The 20,017-nt window shown below is 42.3% G+C and overlaps 1 protein-coding gene across 1 annotated transcript in view; it reads left to right on the top strand.

Annotated features, from left to right (window-relative positions):
* Nucleotides 1-17,504, top strand: part of fus (FUS RNA binding protein) — a gene marked incomplete at its 5' end in the record, with an annotated part of 34,178 nt that extends 16,674 nt beyond the window's left edge. Inside the window, 9 exons of the mRNA XM_080723126.1 lie at nucleotides 93-124; nucleotides 8,571-8,612; nucleotides 9,582-9,691; nucleotides 10,567-10,696; nucleotides 11,136-11,237; nucleotides 13,005-13,143; nucleotides 14,000-14,100; nucleotides 16,520-16,682; nucleotides 17,081-17,504. Coding sequence (XP_080579252.1) covers nucleotides 93-124; nucleotides 8,571-8,612; nucleotides 9,582-9,691; nucleotides 10,567-10,696; nucleotides 11,136-11,237; nucleotides 13,005-13,143; nucleotides 14,000-14,100; nucleotides 16,520-16,682; nucleotides 17,081-17,120 — 859 coding nt within the window. The 3' untranslated portion in view covers nucleotides 17,121-17,504. The remainder of the gene's footprint in view (nucleotides 1-92; nucleotides 125-8,570; nucleotides 8,613-9,581; nucleotides 9,692-10,566; nucleotides 10,697-11,135; nucleotides 11,238-13,004; nucleotides 13,144-13,999; nucleotides 14,101-16,519; nucleotides 16,683-17,080) is intronic.
* Nucleotides 17,505-20,017: the final 2,513 nt, after the last annotated feature.

Genomic DNA, 20,017 nt, shown 5'->3' with positions numbered 1-20,017 from the left:
AGGAGAGACTAACAAGAGTGAAGGTTAACCCTCCCCTGCACTGTCTGCACCAGTCTTCAATGCGTGTCGCCTTTTCTCTCCCTCTTCATCAGAATCGACCGCGGAGGCTTCAATAAGTTTGGTGGTAAGTGACAAAACCAACTTCCCACAAGAGGTTTGAGGGGTTTGAGGAGTCAAAGCTAATGGGAGGGTTGAGCAAAAAAGGTGAAGGAATCAGGACATGCCTATTTTGGGCATATTGTTATAGGCGGAAATTGACAAAAATAATACAAAAAAAAAAATACATCACAATTTCGTAAAATGGTAAAAATAGCAGATGTACAAGCTTACAACGTGTTGCGATGCAACGTGTTGTGAGCCTGTAGATCAGCCATTTTCACTATTGCACGAAAGAGGAATTCACATTTGGGAAAAAGTACCTTAATGGTAAACCATGGAGCAGCAAATATAAATTGTCACACATTGTTTGTGTCTAAATCTTATACTATTAGAATGACAATGTCTCAGTATTTAGAGCATCAGCAGGGGCCGTATGTATCAATGTTTGCACAGATTCAAATTGGTGTGTACACTGTTCTGCATTTCTCTGCATGGAAGGTTTTGTCAAGAGACACATAGCCTACACCTTATTTTGTTAATAAAACATGTCCGCGCCCGCTGTTCTACTGGTCCAGGCACATACCACTTAGGCATTGCCACATAGGTATGGATGCCTGGCGGCGTTGCCGGTTCGATTCCCGATCCGGACGACCTTTGCCGCATGTCACTTCCCATTTCTCCCCCCATTTCCTGTCAGTCTACTGTCCTATCAATAAAGGCATAAAAGCCCAAAAACAAATCTTTAATAAATCATGGCCAAATCAGTGTGGAACTGGGACCACACATTAACTTCCATTTTACCACTAAATGGCCAGAAAAACTCCTGCAATTAACCTTGTGGAAAACAAGGAGCAATATTATTTGGTGGTGTAGTAGCCTTAGATTAAAAGTCTCGTAGATGTATTTTATCGATGCCGAATGCAAATGTTCCCCCCATGAGTGTAATTCCAGTTTTCCGGAATTGGCCGCAGACAGGATTAAAACAATTATTTTTTGATAAAATATGGACCAATACATTGCACAAAGACTCCCGACCGCTAGTTAACATTTGGGGCACGCGAGTAATCACCTTATATTTTGCATTTGTACATGTTCGGAGAGGTACGTGGACATTGCAGCTCAAATGAGGGACGCTAAGATTCTCGTAGATTGAAAATGTCAACATCGGTAAAATACATCTACGAGATTCTAAGGCCAGTGTAGCAGTGGCACATCAAAGGAAAATGTATTGACGGAGCAAAATTGGTTTGTGCAGTAAATATATGGACTCTATAGCGTTTGTCCAGAGCAACACAAAAGTTGGTCAGTGCCCACAAGCCAAGAGTGATCTATTGGAGGAGGAGAGGGGACAGGTAAAAGCAACAAATCATAATAAGAATACGTGTATGGATTATGAGCTGTCTGGTGTTCATACTGCTCTTTCCACTGGAGCAGTACATGGCTGCCACTTAACGCAGAAACGTTAATATAGCAATCTTTATTGGACTAACACTAATGGTTCCTGTATTATCTCAACACTACTCACTGCCTGAAAATGTGTCGAGTATGTGTGGACACTGGACAGGTACTGTATGCACATTCTCATGTCAAGTTTCCCTTTCATACATCCTAATATCTTTGCATGGATTCTTGCTCAGAATAGTTTTTATGCATACACATTACACACCCTTGATACATATGGCCCCTGGTACACACAAGAACTTGTTAAGCCCATGTATGGTTCTTTAGAGGTTCTCTACTGGTTCTTAGTTTAGGCACCTCCTAATGGTTCTAATTGCATCATCTGACAAATGGTGCTATCTAGCAAGCTCCCAAAAAGTGGTTCCCTTATGATCAAGAGCCAACAAACAACTTTTAGTGCTATTTAGCACCATTTTTGTTTAGTGTGTATGTGATCTGAGGCTGAAATGTGACGTGCATATGTAGCACTAGTGGCTCAGAGCCTCTCCTAGATGACCAAAAGCCCAATATCGGCCCTGGCCAAGGGAGAATAACTCTTTAGGCTAGTGTTTAAGAAGTTGGCTCTCCTCACAGGGGACCCGGGTTCGTTACATATACAGTAGCATACTTTGACGGTCAAATGTGTTGTGTGGTATGTGGACGAGGGGTGTCCCGCTAGCTGACGGGACATAATTGCAGCATCCCTGGGTTGATTTCAACTGGTGTCCTGTTTTGCATGTTGTCCCCTTCTGCCCTCAGGTGCCTGTCTCACTGTACTACAGTATAGCAAACCTATAAAAGGTCTAAAAACATAATTGTTAAATGATAGCCTACTGTTAAAAGAGCCCAAGGCTTGCCATACCAATAATATTTTGAGCTACAATTATTGCAAAGATTGGTCAATTCCAGAGTAATTCCCTGGCCGAAAACATTAAATGGACCTGGACCTGTTGCATAGCCAAAGCTTGCATGAGTTCTGTTTACAATTTTTGGAGTGACAGTATCATAGCTGAGGCTTTCTATCTACCGTATTTCAGGCTTCATTTAGTAAATGTTTAATTAAATACAGTCAGTACAATGCAAACATAATGTGAAAATACTTAATGATGTGATTTCCACTCAAGATAACGTTAATTAACTGTGTTGTGAGCCATATTTAGTCTTACTAGAGTTCACCTACTTCATGCCACCGATCCGACCATTATGCCGATATATGGAGATCTCTATTTCTGTCAGTCCGTGTCCCTTTTATACCCATATATGGGCATCCCCCTTTTGTGCCCATATATGGAGCTGACTGATTTGTTTGCGCATGATGCCACAATGACACATTGAGGTTAGACAACACACTCCAGTTTTGGGCATAGCTGCATTGGTAACTCCTTTAGCCAATTTAAAGGATGCTGTAGTGGGGTCACCAGATTAATATTCACAAGGAACACAACAACTAAAGCATGTAAACATGCCTGCAGATGTGTTCTATTTACCACATGAGCCCCTAGTGTCCCTATTCTGGAAATGTCATGGTAGGCAAATAGTAAGTGAAAATAGGTAAAGATTCAGCCAAAATAGATCTACAAGCTCGTAGAAACAGTGAGCTTGTAGATCTTTTACTCCATGCTATTTTTTTTGTACAACAAAGTGGTTAAACTTTACAAACATGACTAGTAGTTGACTAATACAAAGGAGAAAACATTTGTATTCTCATTCTGTGATGTCAGTATACTTGAAATTGGAGCCCACAATAGCCACTTGTGGAATAAAAGGCATTAGTCAGCAAGTTTCCCCAGCATGAATGTTGTGGAGGTAACTGGTTTGGTTGCTTTGTTATGCAACGACATTCCTCCATGATTTGACACTTGTCAAGATTGATGCATCAGAATGTACTACAGCAGAAGTGCATGTGGGTGTGTGTTAAGCCAAGTACCAGGAACAGACTAATAATGATTATACAACAGGTAGTCGGGCTCTCAATGGAAAACAGGCTCTCCAACCGTGCATATAACGAGCACAGATGCACAGTCTCTCATCAAGTAAAGAAATCAGCTGCGTTGGTCACGAAAGACCGCAAGCGCTCCTCTCTCCAGTGATGCTCCAGTGATGCTCGGCGGAACTCGCCTACGGCTCGTTCCTGACCGCATCACTGTCGTGCAAATAATTCAGTTATCCCACACCCTCTCGTGTAATATTGCTTAATTAATCACTTGTGATGGTTGTGATGGTTGTTGTCATTTATTTGAATGTGTTGGATTTCACATATTTTGGTTGATCATTTCTCAGTCTCTTTATGCTTGCATGTTATGCAAGCTTAAGTATTGTCGTGTCTGGAAACGGCTCATATAGAGTGATCATCCATTGTGATGTGATTATATGTCTTTCCAGAGGATCCAGAATATGAAGGTTAAACCTTGCCAGAGGCACAGGGGTTGTTGCACTTGTTACGATCACAAATGATCATAAACTATGGTTATATTTCCCAAATGCAACAGGTTCTAATTGTTGAATCAATGATGTTTGGGCTAAATTCAGTGTGGTTGACAAGCAATATCATGCTCTACAATAATCTGTTGAATGTTGCTGAAATCAAATTGAATTACAGCCAGTAAGAATCTTAGCTACACTCAACCTGGAATAAAGTGGTTTTAACCAAGTGACACTGCCATTCTTGGAGTCTTGAGGGCACAGGTTATATTATCATATATATTCACTGAAGGATCAACATATATTGTAAACAACACTAAAAGCTTTGAAAGTGAAATAAAATAAAGTATGGTAATAAAGAAGGCTACATGCCTTTTGGCACTGGAGGAAAGGGTCACCAAAATCAGGGTTCAACTTCATTCTTCAGGTAGCATGAATGACCATGGCAAGTTTCCTGGCAACCTTCACAAACACACTTTGAGGTATCTTGTGTGCAAGGGAAAATTGTAGCCTAGGAAAGGCCATTGGGTCCCCATGGTGTATTGGTAGGAGCCATCATTTGGAGAGCATGAAAGAACACAGCACGTCCCATGGCAATCCAGCCAGTCCTTTTCAATCTTATTTGGGAGTAAAATGTGAGCGAGTGTATCTGGCTTAAGGGTGGCGTAGTGAGGACCGTCATCTTGGGCTCATGAAGGTGCACAATAGTGCATCAATGTTTGGACAGACATAGACAGCCGCTTGTGGGGATTAAAATGTAAGACTTTATATCAAACCATACATTTTGGACTGTGATAATCAAGGGTAAGAAAATACCCATTGACATTATTATCTATTATCTAAAATTGTGTACCTTCTGCCAACCGGTCTAGCTCTAGTTAGAGCAGGGGTTCTCAAACCTTTTTAGGCCGTAGCCCCCAAAATAAACATATTTGCACTGGGGATTATCAGCGCCCACACCCTATGTATACTACTAGGTGAGGTTGGCGAACAGGCCTTTCTGTGGGGAGTTTGCATGTTCTTCCCGTGTCTCCTAGGGTAGATACCCTGAAACATGCAGTAATCCTGGTCTCTATAATGCCTCCCCCTGACCAGCCGGGGTGCCTGATGGAGGGAAAAGGAACTGGTTGGAATAACGTGTTCCTTCCACGTGCTACGTCCAAACTGGGGAAATCCCCCGTCAGGTGAAAAGAAGCCTACTCATGCATAGAAGGAAGCATGAGTGTCTCCCCAGGCGCGGCAGAGGGAGAGAGCCCAGGATTACAGCTTAGGCAATTGGCACTGGGTGAAAAAATGGTTTACTTGGGATAAAAAATAAAGATAAAAAAATACTGTTTAAATATACACAACAGCCACCACACCAGACAAAGTGTCTCATCTCTGAATGAGGCCACTTTATGGCACACGTTAGGCAAACCCAACAAGTTCCCCTCCCAGCATGCCTACAAATACTCTGCATTCACAAGTACTATCCCACATACTGTACCTTACTATATACCTGCATGCATGTTTAAAGCTATAACAGGACTTGATTAAGAGACTTCCAGATACAATCTAATCAAGTTGATTTTATTGTTACTGGTAGCCTCTTCCTCTCTACCATTCACAGAACCAGTAATGATAAAATCAAGTTGATTTTATATGTATTGGACGTCTCTCCCTCTCTACCACTGTATACAGATAGATAGGTATTTTTCACAGAACATGTCTTAAAGCTGCACTATGAAACTTTCCTCTTCTACCCCGGGTTTTAACCTGGGTTTCCTGCGCCAATGCTGACATTTCTACCATTAAGCTAATAGAGACTGCCTGCTTGCTAGGGGGATGTCTAGGTGAGACGTGACCTTTGGCACAATCTAAGAGCAGTGAGACAAAATACAACCACCCAAATTATATATTGTATAGGTTATATTAACACACTCTACCATACAGATTGGACAAGATTATATTTAATTCATTCAAAAAGTGACATAGTGCTGCTTTAATTCTACATGGCACAATGTATGTGGGCCTTCCCATGTGAGCCCCTAACAGCATAAAAAAAATCTTCACATACCTTGGCCTGTTACCTTGCAAGATCTTGTATGGAACGTTTGAAGCTAAGTATTTTGCTCCCCGGTGAGAGTTTGGGAAGGGGGTCTTGGTTGGAAGCACAAAGTAATTGTGAATCTGGCCCCCTGTGTTTACCGTGCTGCGTCTCTGTTGCATGGAATGGTAAGGTTGTGGTTGTCGTTCCCAAAAGGCATACGCGCTGTTTCTAAAATGGACAATTTGTCTTGAGGTGAGTGTTTGGTTCCACATTTGAGAACTTCAGATTACAATCGTTAAATGAACTTGTCAGGGGGATTATTTAGTCTAAAGTCCCTGAGGTGTTCTGATCTTACACGCTCATACTGCTACATATCAATCGATTTGAAACGGTACTAAATGGATTTTGAAAGGTGACACACAAAAGAAGGTGTTGCAAACTATGAATCTTGAACCATATCACTAAATGGTTGACCTTGGCTTTCAATGGGTATTGATGGCTACGATCTCTGGTATGGTCAAATGCTCTATTCCACCATGAACTAACTGACGGAACTGACGTGTTAGGAAACGACAAAGTGACAGCTTGTTGATATTTATTGGGAAGCGTTCAATAAAACTTCACAAATGGTGTGCAATGTCAAGACTGTGAAACGAAGTGGAAAGGAATTCCACACATGCATATGCACAGCACTGCCACAGCAATGCCAGTAGATGAAGCTGTTGGCATTTAAACCGGCATCTGTGTAATTGTAGATTTGAGCAGATATACGAGAGCTTGTACATTTGCTATTTTTTTTTTTCTGGGGGGAAAGTGTGAGAACTCCTGGTTCAGAAGGCATTTGTAGAATCGGCCTCAGGTCTTAATGGGTTCAAGCAGGGACGTTCAGAGAATGTTAGAGAGGCAGGGTCTGAAATTTCTAAAAGGGCCTTTTGGTGAAAATATCAAAAATAGCAGAACTCCAAGCTCTCAACACTTCGCACAGCGACGTGTTGTGAGCTTGGAGGTCGGCTATTTTCGATGCTTGATTTCTGCAGAGAGGGCAATTCTTTCAACATAAGATGCTGCATTCAGGTTCAGGAGAGTTTGGACAAGGCAATTCTCTTGAATGCTGCCTTCAGGTATGAGATGGAAAGAGAGCATTTGCATTTCTTTCACCATAGAAAAACTGCATTCATGGTCTGGAGAGGGCACCTTACAGATAGGTAAAAGGGCAGGGGCCCAAGCCACCTTTGATGTCTATGTGTGCAAGTGCCTGGGTTCAAGTAACACATGGGAATTGAGCAATCATTTCAAGCAGTGTAAAGGAGAGCATTTAAAAACAAAAAATGACTTTGGCGTGGCGAGTGTTTTCACCTCAGTCACAAGAACAAAAGTGTGTGGCTGATTGGTTATAGGACAACTTACTTGATCACATTATTTTGGTCCCATGGAAGACACATGGAAATGTGTGCCTGGTTTATCGTTTTTAAACCACGAAGAGAAGAAAGAAAAATACTGATGAATCTTAGTAGTTGATCCTGCTGTTATTTTGTGTTGTGATAGACACACGGAACACGGATGTCAGCACTTCAAATAACATGGGTTATTGTTCAAGTTGCCCTCAAACTGCTTAAGGGTTATTTCAGTCCAGTGTGTATACGGTTCCATTGGAAACTGTTCCTTTGTGTGACGCGACGTGTCGTGTAGGGCGTAAATGCTCCACAGTGGTATGGCATGGGATCATGTCATGGGTGAAAAATGAGGAGTGTTCAGTATTTATGGGCTGTCATGGTAATCAACTGAAGCATGACTGTACGCTACAGGTCGTTTCAGTTTGTAGTGTACTAGAGGTGCAACAGTTAATCAAACAAAGACATTTATTTGAATAAAATAATGAATGTTGCAGAAACGTTTGTTCTCAATTTATTTTTTTAATCGATAGGGCTGCAACAGTTATGCACTATCCCTATTTTGGGCCTGTCATTATAGGCAAGGCGATGAGTTGTGAGCTTGTAGATCAAGATGTTTGGGGGTATTGATTTGCATGACATCGGTGTACAGCGAAGTATAAATAAGGGAGGAGTAGTTCACCCCCAAAATGACTTTTTCTATTGTTTACTCTCACCATGAAGACTTGAGTTCAATAATATGTTGGGTTTTTTGTTGCATTCCTAAGACAATAATTTGATTACAATAAAACCGTTTTGTCTTAGGAATGCGACAAAACACAATAAATATTATTGAACTCAAGTCTCCATGGCGTGAGTAATCAATAGAAAAAAAGTCATTTTGGGGGTGAACTACTCCTTTAAGTGGTTAATCAGACTAATCCATTTGCAGTAGTCAATTACAAAAATAAATCTATTCGATTCGGCTTTGTGTTGATTCGTTGAAGTACGCTTCTCAATTATTCAATTGATAAAAAAGAAAACAAATCCATAGAATAATAATCACTAAGAAAGCAATGCATAGTTGCAGCCCTAGTTTGTGCTGGCACGGTCCGAAACAGGACATTAGTGAGAATAATGGCGTGATGTGTGAGTGTGTACATCATCCATAGGGCTCCTTAACTAATATCTGTCTGTCTCACCCCATCAAGGACCCATGGAGCAGGGTCATGGACATGGTGGACACAGCTCCAGTAAGTATCCTCTCATAATTTGCATTTTAGAGCAGGGGTTCTCAACCTGTGGGTCAGGACCCCCAGGGGGGTCCCCAAATTATTTTGGGAGGTCCCCAGACGATTAACTTAATGTGCAACATTGTGTTCTCCCTCAACAGTAAACAAACCAAAATAAAGTTTAAGTGTATAGAGGGTATCTGCACATTTCTAAAGTGACAATGTAAGTACTTTTTGAACATTGTCCAAATTGACACATATTAGAGGCAGAATGCTCACAGCATGTGAGCATGTAGATCTGCTATTTTCACAAGAGAACCGTGTTATACAAAATGTAATGCCTCAACTCCAGTTAAATATCATTATTTTGGGGGTCGTGGCCTGAAAAGGTTGAGAACCACTGTTTTAGAGCAGGGCTTTTTCAGCCCAAGGACCCCTTAGCTGAGAGAGAGAGATGAAGAAGGGAGGAACCCCCCCCCCCTCCCCACTACATTTTGTATAATATTGGGTTGAACCTAACCTTTATCATAGATTTCACATATAGTTGGATTGATGCCCGAAAATAGCCAATCTACAAGCTCGCAACGCCTCGCAGCGGGCTAATGTTTTCTAACACACAAAGATTTGGTGGACCCCCTGTTGAAGACCCCTGTTTTAGAGGATCCTATATGAAAATATTATGTTTTGTTGTTGTTGGTTAGAACCCGTTACATACTGGCTATTTTTGCCACTATTGCGGGAGTCGGGACATTGTCACACGACAAAGTATAAAATATGACAATACATTTGTGGAAAAGAAAACATAAAAAATATGAAATATGCAGGTACAAGGTTTCTGCCCAACAGTGATGATGAGCACTGAATTACAAAATCTTGCTTCTGATCAAAGTGTTTACAACACTGACAATTGGGGTTAGGTGAACGATCATGACATTCTCAAAGACCACATAATGCACTTCCATAAAACATGCACGGTTTCTTTTCCAACAGTGCAAGACCAGGATAACTCTGACAATAACACCATCTTTGTGCAAGGCCTGGGAGATGACTACACTGTCGAAGAGGTCGCCACCTTCTTTAAGCAGATTGGCATCATCAAGGTACCTCTCACACGCTATTATTATGTCACGCATTTTGGGCTGCATTTTATGTATGAAAGGTGATATGCAAAGTTAATATTATGGTTACTATACCATCAGTTCATTTCTCATCTTCCACTGTTGACAACTGGTCCTGATTGAGAGGATATTAAATTAACACCTCTGTTGCCAACCCTGAGTTTCCCGAGTTTGTATAGGTACCCCCCCCCCCCCCTGTGCCAACCCAGAGTTTCCCGAGTTTGTATAGGTACCCCCCCTGTGCCAACCCAGAGTTTCCAGAGTTTGTATAGGTACCCCCCCTGTGCCAACCCAGAGTTTCCCGAGTTTGGGCCTTTTTTTTTCTTCTTCAAAATTTGTTTTTTTTCCAAAAATGTCTTTTGGACCTCAAAAAATGTATTAGGCATGATTGCGATCGCGAAATTGCATGTTTAACCCCCATACCAACCCATTCTTTCAAACATGGCAGCCATGTTTGTTTACATCTGAAGAAAACATAATGGCTGCTATATCATGAATGCCTGAACGGATTTCCAAGCGGATTTTTTTGTTTGAAAGCTGTGAACAGCGTGCACACACGTGGTGCATGATCTAGGCATGGGCGTGCACGATCCGTGCACTATGAATTACATGGAAGTCTATGGAGACCATGGCATCTTGGACCTTCAAAGACATTTAATTGATTGCAACTTTGAAGAGTTTTCAGTATTTGAATTAAAGAACAAATGATAATGTACATTTTTTTAAATACAACAATTACAACAATTTCTTCTTTTATGGAGGCACAAAATCTTTTCAGATGGGGGTCAAAGGCCAAATGCAGGGGCCCTTGACATGAAAAGGTTTGGTTTGCCTTAATGTTTCCCTCATCTTTTCAGGTCAATAAGAAGACAGGTCTGCCCATGATCAACCTGTACACAGACAGAGAGACAGGGAAGCTGAAGGGAGAAGCCACAGTCTCCTTCGACGACCCCCCATCAGCTAAGGCTGCCATCGACTGGTTTGACGGTAAGACTTTTGACTTTTTGGCTCTTCATTCCAAGACCAGTGCTAAAACTGGTACCTGTCATTATATGTTTGACAAGGTGAGAATAAAAAGAAAGTCACAGTCCTGAAATGCATTAACTCGCACCGAAACCCACCAAAAAGGGTGACCGCACACACGCTTTATTGTGCGTGCAGATTTGCGCCAATTTCACCAATCCCGGCCAAACTGGCACGTCTAGTCATCCTGTATACAAAGTATTACAAAGAGAATATTTGTGCGGATAAGAAAGAAAATCTTCCGGCTACATTCATTAACATGGAACAGAAGAAAAGCAGCGCCTGTGCACTGTCACGTCCTCCGAGTTTCATGCGATAGACAGTCTTTGTTGCCATGCCAAACTCCTACTAGATGGGACTAAAGCTGTTGACTGAAGTTCTATGTGTGACCTTCTTTTGACAGGGAAGGAATTCTGTGGAAACCCCATCAAGGTGTCCTTTGCTACTCGCAGGGCAGACTTTGGAGGCAGGGGAGGCATGAGGGGAGGCCGAGGGCCGAGGGGAGGTGAGTCATGTGTGTGTCGTATGTATGGGCATAAGGGTGTTCAGGTGGCACAGGTAAAGTACCTGCCCATCCTCCTGGTGGGGACTCCTCACTGGCAGTTGAGGCAGTAGGAGTAGGCTATAAGACCAGTGACAAGACAACACAGAAATGTGTGGGGAGGAATTAATTACTAAATTGGGAGGGAAAAAATGGCTGCTAATTAATGGTTATACTCTAAATAAAATACCATTTTAAAACTATTTACCATTGTGTTGCTTTTTCGGACATTCTACAATGAATGTGATTAGAGGACCACTCACAACCGATAGTCACTTTATTATTACGTTGATATTTAACAAGTCCCTGGTTCGTTTCCAGCCGCGCAGATGATACATAGTAGTGATGCGCGGATAGGCTTTTGAAGTCATCCGAATCCATCCGCGCAAATTAATTATCCGCCCATTATCCAACCGCATTAATTATATCATCCAATTTATAAATCCGCATCCATCCTCATCCGCAACTTCAAAAGTATTATTATTAATATTACCCTTATTATTAGGCTAATATTATTTTCTGGTAGGCTATTCCCTGTTAGTTTTCTTAGTTGTGCGATCACAGAAATGCATTGATCTAGCCTACGGAATGTCTCCGTTCGTCTTTTTTCTTTCTTTTTTTTTTTTAGTCGGTGCTGAGTCGATGCAGACAGACATGCAGGCAGACAGACAGAGTCAGACACAAGAGAGAGAGAGAGAGCGAGGGAGAGAGCGAAAGAGAGAGGAACAAACACAACTTAGTGGGAAGTTTAACTTACCTACTGTACAGTACTTTACAATATGGACTATGGAGCTGAGAGAGATTCACTTTTTAGCGCAGCGCGACCAGAGGTAATGAGTGCGACGATGCATGCCGTGATGCCGTAGCCTTTAAGTGGACACAGCTGTTTAGTTTTATCGTGGACTGCACATTGCCTCATGAAAAATGATGGTTACTTTACAAATTATACAAAATAACACACACTAACACAGACACAAGCATACCTAGATTTAGCTTTTTATTGATAGATATATTAGGCCATAATTTATTTCCTGCATTATTTCATCCGCGGATATCCGAAATCAATTAATAATTATATTTGATTGATCCAAATCCGACTGCACCGCGGATCACCGCGGCTAAAACCGCTATCCGCGCATCTCTAATACATAGTAAAATCGTCTCTGTTGGGTGTAAACCTGCCCAATTCACCCTTTGTCAAGTCCTGCCCATTGTCCTGCCCCTCTCCACACCCATTGGTTGCTGTGTCTTGGTGGGACATTCAGTGGGACATTCCATCCACTGCCATGTTAATTCAGTTGCTTCATATTGTTATTCTGTGTGCTCAATTCTAATTTCAAACTTTGTTTCAGTCAATTGGAGCTGCTCAGTGGCAGTATAGTGAATCAGCATGTTTTTAAATGTTTTTATTTCTCCAAAAATTATGTTTTAGCTAATTCAACATAAAAAAGGCGGAACCAGGGCGGGACAAGGCAGATAGAGCCTGCTGGTTGGTCAGTCAGGGACCAACCAGGAGGCTAACAAAGGGTGAATTGTTTGATGGAGTAGGGCATTAATTTACAGAAAAATACAAAAAGTTTAAATATGGAGTTTAGAGCATTCTGCCTGACAGCAACGAATCCAGCTGTAACCTGCTGTTGAGGTTGTGTTGAGTTGAACTACCAGGTACTGTAGCTGGTCAGCCTCATTCATGGTTTAGCTCTCGGCTCATGGCGTGCTCTACCTCTGCAGGGCCAATGGGACGCGGTGGTTTCGGAGGGGGCCGCGGCGGAGGCTTCCCAGGAGGCAACGGGGGTGGAGAAAGAGGTGGTGCAGCAGGAGGTGGAGGTGGAGGGCAGCAAAGAGCCGGAGACTGGAAGTGCTCAAATCCGTGAGTGAAGATTTGCGTGTGGAGCTGAAACTAGCCATTATTTCCCAGTGTAATAATGCAGTGGTTCTCAACCTTTTCAGGACGTGACCCCAACATAATCAGTTTGAGCTGGGGACCCCCCACCATGACAAGCACTTGGAATGTACTTGGAAAATTCGGTTCCACAGAGAAATATTGTGAAAATATATTTTTGCCTGTTTCTTCTATTTTTGACAAGTTAGCCAAGGTTTTATAGTTTCTTGATTACTTTTAATACAGTAATGGTCTTTTCTTTCTTTTTGCGGTATTAAAAAGGTCTTAAAAGTCCTTGGCCCCTGGGGGGCCCGACCCACAGGTTGAGAACCACTGTAATAATGGACTGTCCCCATTGTGCACAAAGTTGACGGGCAACTGATTTTGTCCCTGTTTTGTCAGAAGCCCTATGACAGTCAGGGATGTTGACTAAAACAATGTTTGTTGTGTTTATATAATACGCTTACATTTCATATCACACACATAATCCTTTAGCTGTCACCGGCAAAAAAAAAAGAAAAGAAATAAAAGCATTTCAATATATATTTTACGCCATGGCTCATATTTGAGCCATGGCGTAGTCATATCATTGAGTCACATGAAGTCGCAGATCCATATTGAAGCCATGAGTCAATTTGTTTTGTTTCAGCAAATCGAAAACAATTCTAAACAAATGAATTCTAAACTGATTAAATAAATCCATTTAATTAACTGTGGGAGTCCTAGGTGCCGTTACCGTGTCGTGTGCGTAAAATAAAAGCCTTGGTTTCCTAGGCTACCGTGTGCATGACTGCAGCATATTTTCAGAGGGTTCTCCATCAACACCCTTTCTGTCTCTACTTAGTGACTGTGGCAACCTGAACTTCTCTTGGCGTAATGAGTGTAACCAGTGCAAAGGTGCTAAACCTGAGGGTGCTGGTGGTGGCATGCCCCCTATGGAGAGAGGTAAGAACACAATGACCTTCTTTTGGTCCTCGAGCCTATCAGTATGTGTGGGTGAGGTACTGGTTATTTGTTACCAGGGGCGTCACAGAGGGGGGGATGTGGTACTGAGTTACTAGGGCCCAAGGTGGAGGGGCCCTAGTAACTTTAGCTATTGAAAAATAGCAGATATACAAGCTCACAGCGCGGCACCGAGTGCCGCGCTGCGAGCTTGTAGATCTGCTATTTTTGAAAAGTCGTGAAAATGTGTGCAACTCTTTGAATATATATATATGTTACAGTATGTTTGGGTAACTCAGGACGTTCATTGTAAGAGCGCTTGTTTCGTTCACCACACACTAATCACCACCAGATGGCGACGACAGCCCATAGACAGCCATTCACTAGTGCAGGCGCTGACGTCACTCATTTGCGACTCCCTTTCTTTATTTACTAGCCTAGCTGGGCGGTGTTTAGCCATTAGCTTAGCCATTAGCTTAGCCATTAGCTTACTATGAGCGTTTATCTTGGGCTTGCCCAGGCCTTACGGCCTGGGCATAAATATAACGATTGCATTCACCACGGCTTCGTAACTCGCGCGGCGCTCCGCCGGCCGCGCGGCCCTCCGCCGGCCGCGCGGCCCTGGCCCGCTCTTCGCGGCCACTCGCGCCTGCGGCGCTCGGGGGCGAAGAGCAGGACCAAGGTCCGCTGGCCTTCGCGCCGCTTGCAATGTCGTGGACAATCGATGGGCTCCGCCTGGAGGACGTTGTTGTGGGCGACCGCTTGTTCCGCCCCGTGCGGCACCGCGAGTGCTCCGTTTCTCGGCCGTCCTGTTTCTCTAACAAACCGTGACATATATATATATATATATATTTTTTTTTAAGATTTGTTTTTGGGCTTTTTGCCTTTATTGGATAGGACAGTAGACTGACAGGAAATGGGGGAGAGACAAGGAGTGACATGCGGCAAAGGTCTCCCGGGTCGGGAATCGAACCGGCGACGCTGACAGGCATTGATGCCGAAATGGCAATGCCTATATGGTATGCGCCTGGTCCACTAGGCCTGGGGGGGGTCCCTGGAACTAGATATTTTGAGATGGGGGTCCGTGGCCAAATACATATCATCTTGGGGGTCCTTGACATGAAAGTTTGAGCAACACTGACATGGAAACATAGGTTTATTGCACACATCTTCACAATTTTTCAAAAATAGCAGATCTACAAGCTCGCAGCACGGCACTCGGTGCCACGCTGTGAGCTTGTATATCTGCTGTTTTTCAATAGTTAACATTCTTGGGGGGCCCGGAGTGAATCCTTGTACCCAGGGCCCAGAATTTGGTGTGACGCCCCTGTTTGTTACTATGACATCTTGCGATGCAGCAGTTATTATTTGGCACTTTGACCTCACTTGGGCAGCGGTGGGGAAAGTACTCAATCCTCAAGTAAAAGCCTGGAATTCAAAATGAGTAAAAGTACAAAAGTATTGGCATGAAAATGCACTTGTCCCATTTCACAACCTTTCAAATGTATTTATGGTATTTTGCGCAACACCACTTTTCGACAAAGTATAATTATGAATGGCTTAAAGGAAAAAGCTTGGCCTAGAAGGTTATTTTACCTTTAATTAAGCAAATAATCGATAGCCACCAATGCCCACCATCCTATTGTAGTTACATCAATCGTTTTAGCACTTTGCCATAGACATTTCTTTGATGCTACATCATTGTTAGTTGTGGCGTTATTCCAGTGACCTGCTGTAAACAATCACCACCTGTGCAGACAGGTAGAACCACTCTCTTGTGGCAGACACTATTCACAGCTTCAGACACGGCAGACACAGGCCAACACTATGTAATAATACACCACCACAAAGCTGGGATTACTACCAAGGTAGTAGCAGCTACAAAAATACTACCACGTGGGCCCGTTTATTTTGGCACCATTCTGTCTAAGTAATTAGTAAAAGTATTTAAAGTGTTTAGGCTGGATTTGTACTCGCAGCTAGTGGGAAAACTATGATCTCTTTAGTGATTATTTATGACCAATGTGGTTCTAAGAGATCTACTGTTATCTTAGCTTCATTATAATAACCACAAGCATATCGTCTCTGTCGTGTGGAAACCCCCAAACTGTTACTTTTGATTCAAATTCAACTATAGCAGATCTACAAGCTCAAAACACTTTGCTTCGTGGCGAGTTGCTTCGCGACGCGTTGCTTGGCGGCGCATTGCTTCGCACCACGTTTCGCGCTGCGTTTTGAACTCACAGATATACTATTTTTTATGCTTTTGTGCAACGCTGTAGTATGATCAAGTAGGCCGTGGATTTCATTTTATGGGGAAAAGAATACATAAAAAGGTTCAAATACGATATTAGAGATTCATTCTCCATCTCCGTCTTACACTCCACCAAACTCTGTTGTAATGTTTTTGTTCTTCTTCCAGGCGGTTATGGAGGTGAGCGTGGCCGCGGGGGATTCGAGCGGGGCGGCTACAGAGGGGGCCGAGGCGGGGATAGAGGTGGCTTCAGAGGCGGGGATAGAGGTGGCTTCAGAGGCGGCCGCGGCGGGGATAGGGGAGGATTCGGCCCTGGCAAGATGGATGGAAGGTGAGGGAACTCCTCTGTGTCACATTAGCATTCCTATTTTTTTGGAAGGTTTTGAATAAATAACTTATGTCAGACAGTCTATTCTCTCTGAAAGATAGCCAAGATAAATATAATGTCTTAATGGGTGAATACAAGTTTAATGACTTGGCCAAAACTGTTCGTTTTGTATTTATCATTTTAAAAGTATTTAAACTAGTGAAAATAGCAGATCTACAAGCAGGTAGATCTGCTATTTTCACTAGTTTTGTGCGACAGTCTTGTATGATGAAATAGGGCTTTACTTTACGAAAAAACATACAAATTTGAAACTTGGAGATACGAGGTTTCTGCCCGACAGTGACGATATAATGTAACTACTAGGCCAAAAGATTAATCGGAGAAACACGGCTCTGTTTCAGGGGGGATCACAGGCAGGAGAGGAGAGACAGGCCCTACTGAGCCCTCCGTGCCGTCCTGTTCAACCACACCAGGACCAGTCACTCTGTCACCGTCCGCTCTGACCCCAAACCACGCCTTGCTCCAGGATGCTGTTACATATCTGGCGACATTGTTTGTCATCAGACATGTCACCCGACACTATGTGACTGTTCTACGTTTGTTTTGTTCCATTGCGTCTTGCTTTCTTTGTATATGTTGTTTGAAATACGTCGTCTACGTTCACATGACACACATCCGCATTCCCCTGTAGTGTCTGTGTCCTCGTCTCGGAGGCCATGGTGTGTATTGTAGCTCCAACTGATTTGAGCTTTTTGTTTTGATTCAGCACTTGCTGTCGTATTTATTGCGTAGAGTCATTTTGTATCGTGTTCCCGTTTGTTATTAAATTAAAGTGTTCCTAAAATGAACCGACAGTTGTAATCTTTTATGTAATAATATGTAACTAACAGGCTGACTGGCAGAGCAATAGTTCCTTGTTTTTCCTCATTCTTTGAATGCTTGACTGCCTACTACCTAGCGGTAAGGCACCTCTGCAGCCAATTAGTCTCTGGAGACAGACTGTTACAGTAGCTCACACAATTTTCAAATGCTTCCGCCTGAAGTAGTGTTGATTTTGACAGCATTTTGATTTAGTTTTATTCATATCCTTTTGAATAAAGTTCAGATTAGTTTTAGTCATATTTTAGTAATCTGAAATGTTTTAGTTTTAGTCTAGTTTTGGTCGACTGACTATAATAAGATTATAGTTGACTAAATCTACAGTTGATTTTGTCAACCAAAAAACATTTGGCGGGCCTTGATGGCGTCGTAATGGCAAATTTTACACTTGGTTGCATGCTGAAAATAGCTGATCTGAGTGCAACACCTGAGCGCAAACAAACAAAATGACGGGATCTCTTCTCCACTAGTACCACCCTAACATTTTGTTTTTATTTATTGGTGAAATAGTCAGTTAGTCAGTTAGGCTCAAATGTAGTCTGACAGCGCATCGCGGGTTTGAGTCCCGTTCCCGACGATCTTTGCTGCATGTCTCTCCCCGTCTCTGTCCCTGTTACCAGTCGATCTCCACTGTACGCTATCAATTAAAGGTCCAGTAGCCTACAATACAGTAGCCTTCCAGTGAGAAGTCAGTGTTTTCACAGATGTCAATTCACTAGATGAGTTTTATGCCCAGATTGCCCACTGCCCATGCATTTGAATCATTCTCTTCACCGTTCTGAAAATGCAAAGTAATGTGATATTAGAACTTGTTAACAATTGAAAACTGTATTTTGTAGAACTCCCCCTGCAAGTATAACGCACAGACAGATGCAAGGTTTTTCAACTACACCTGTCCAGAGGTTTCATGTGCTGATATGTGGAATAAAAAACATATGTGAAAATATAATGCACAGGTCAATGCTCAAAATGTTGTTACTTTAACTGAAAAATGTACAGAAAATGTTTTATTGTGTAGACAGAATGACAATTCCAGGTGCTGGTCTTTCCTCACCTTCACTTTAACCACTTAACAACTATATCAAAAACAGCAAGGACGACAGCCAATCACACAAGCTCAAAATGCATCGTGACACCTCTGTATAAACCCAGCTTAAACGTGGAAAAGATCTTTCATTGTCCTTACGTACTGCACTCATTCTCTCATTTGGGAGAACACTAAACATATTTTTATACTAATATATAAAGTGCAAAAGTAGGAGGGTTGTCTTTAATCCAATTAATTAAAATACATTTTCAGGTGAGGAGTAGGAGCTTATCAACTAACTTATCAGGTAACAAATGAAGTGCAAGCTCTTGTGATGGGAGGCCCAAGATAAAGGCTCACAGATCCTGCTTTATGTTGACCTACATAAAATGTCCTGAGAGATAGCGTGCCACAGAGCACCAGAACATGGATAATAGGTGCCAAGATCAGTATGGCATTTAGTACACAGAGGCGATATTGTGTGATCCATGAGCAGTCGGTGAAGAATTTTAAACTGTTTCCCTGAATCTGTTACAGGTGTTAATGTTCTTAACAGAGTCTATGGCCTACGTACTGCCAGTTGCATGTCATCAATCACCCGGCTGTGAGCTTTCTAAATGCTACAGTAAAAATGATATCCCCTAAACATTGTGTTAGCCACTTAACTTTTAATCATCTTAACCCTGTTGTCCCTATTTTTGGCCTGTCATCATTTCTGTGACCATTGTGACCATCAGAAACAAACGAAAAAGAATTTCAACTCAATTTCAATGAAATTTTATTAAAGTGTCAAGTTGTCTCAAGACACTTTTGTGAGCTTGTATATTGGCACGCAAAACTGCCTTATGAATCAAGCTTCTCTTCCATTCGCTGGTGCCAGACCAACCCCAGGAAGTGTCAACGGAAAATGGAATGACAAAGTTATCCATTTCCTGCGTTTCCTCTGACTGAGAACAGTAAATCTGGAATAGAATACATCTTACTTTATCTCATCCCCATGTGGCTGATGCTTGGTAGAATAGGAGCCCTCAATGTTTTATTCATCAGTTAAAGGAGTAGTTCACCCCCAAAATGCCTTTTTTCCTATCGATTATTCACCCCATGGAGACATGAGTTTAAAAAAAGTTTTTGTCGCATTGCTAAGTCAATAATTTGAGGAGAAGCTTTGTAGGCCCATTGATTCCGGATGGAGACCCGAAAGCATTTGGGTCTCCATCGAGAATCAATGGGGGTACATTTATTATAATCAAATTGGCTTAGGAATTTCGACAAAAACTAAATAATATCATTGAACTCAAGTCTCCATGGGGTGTGTAATCGACCATTTTGGGGGTAAACTACTCCTTTAATCAGCATCATAGCTACGACAAACCAGTCTGTATTAGAATGTGTCAGCGTGACACAGCATGACACAGCACTCCACTGACATTAC

Source organism: Nannobrachium achirus (genome assembly GCF_963921795.1).
Source record: "Nannobrachium achirus genome assembly, chromosome: 4".
In the NCBI taxonomy this organism is placed as follows: Eukaryota; Metazoa; Chordata; class Actinopteri; order Myctophiformes; family Myctophidae; genus Nannobrachium; species Nannobrachium achirus.
This window is presented reverse-complemented; position numbering and strand designations above follow the sequence as displayed.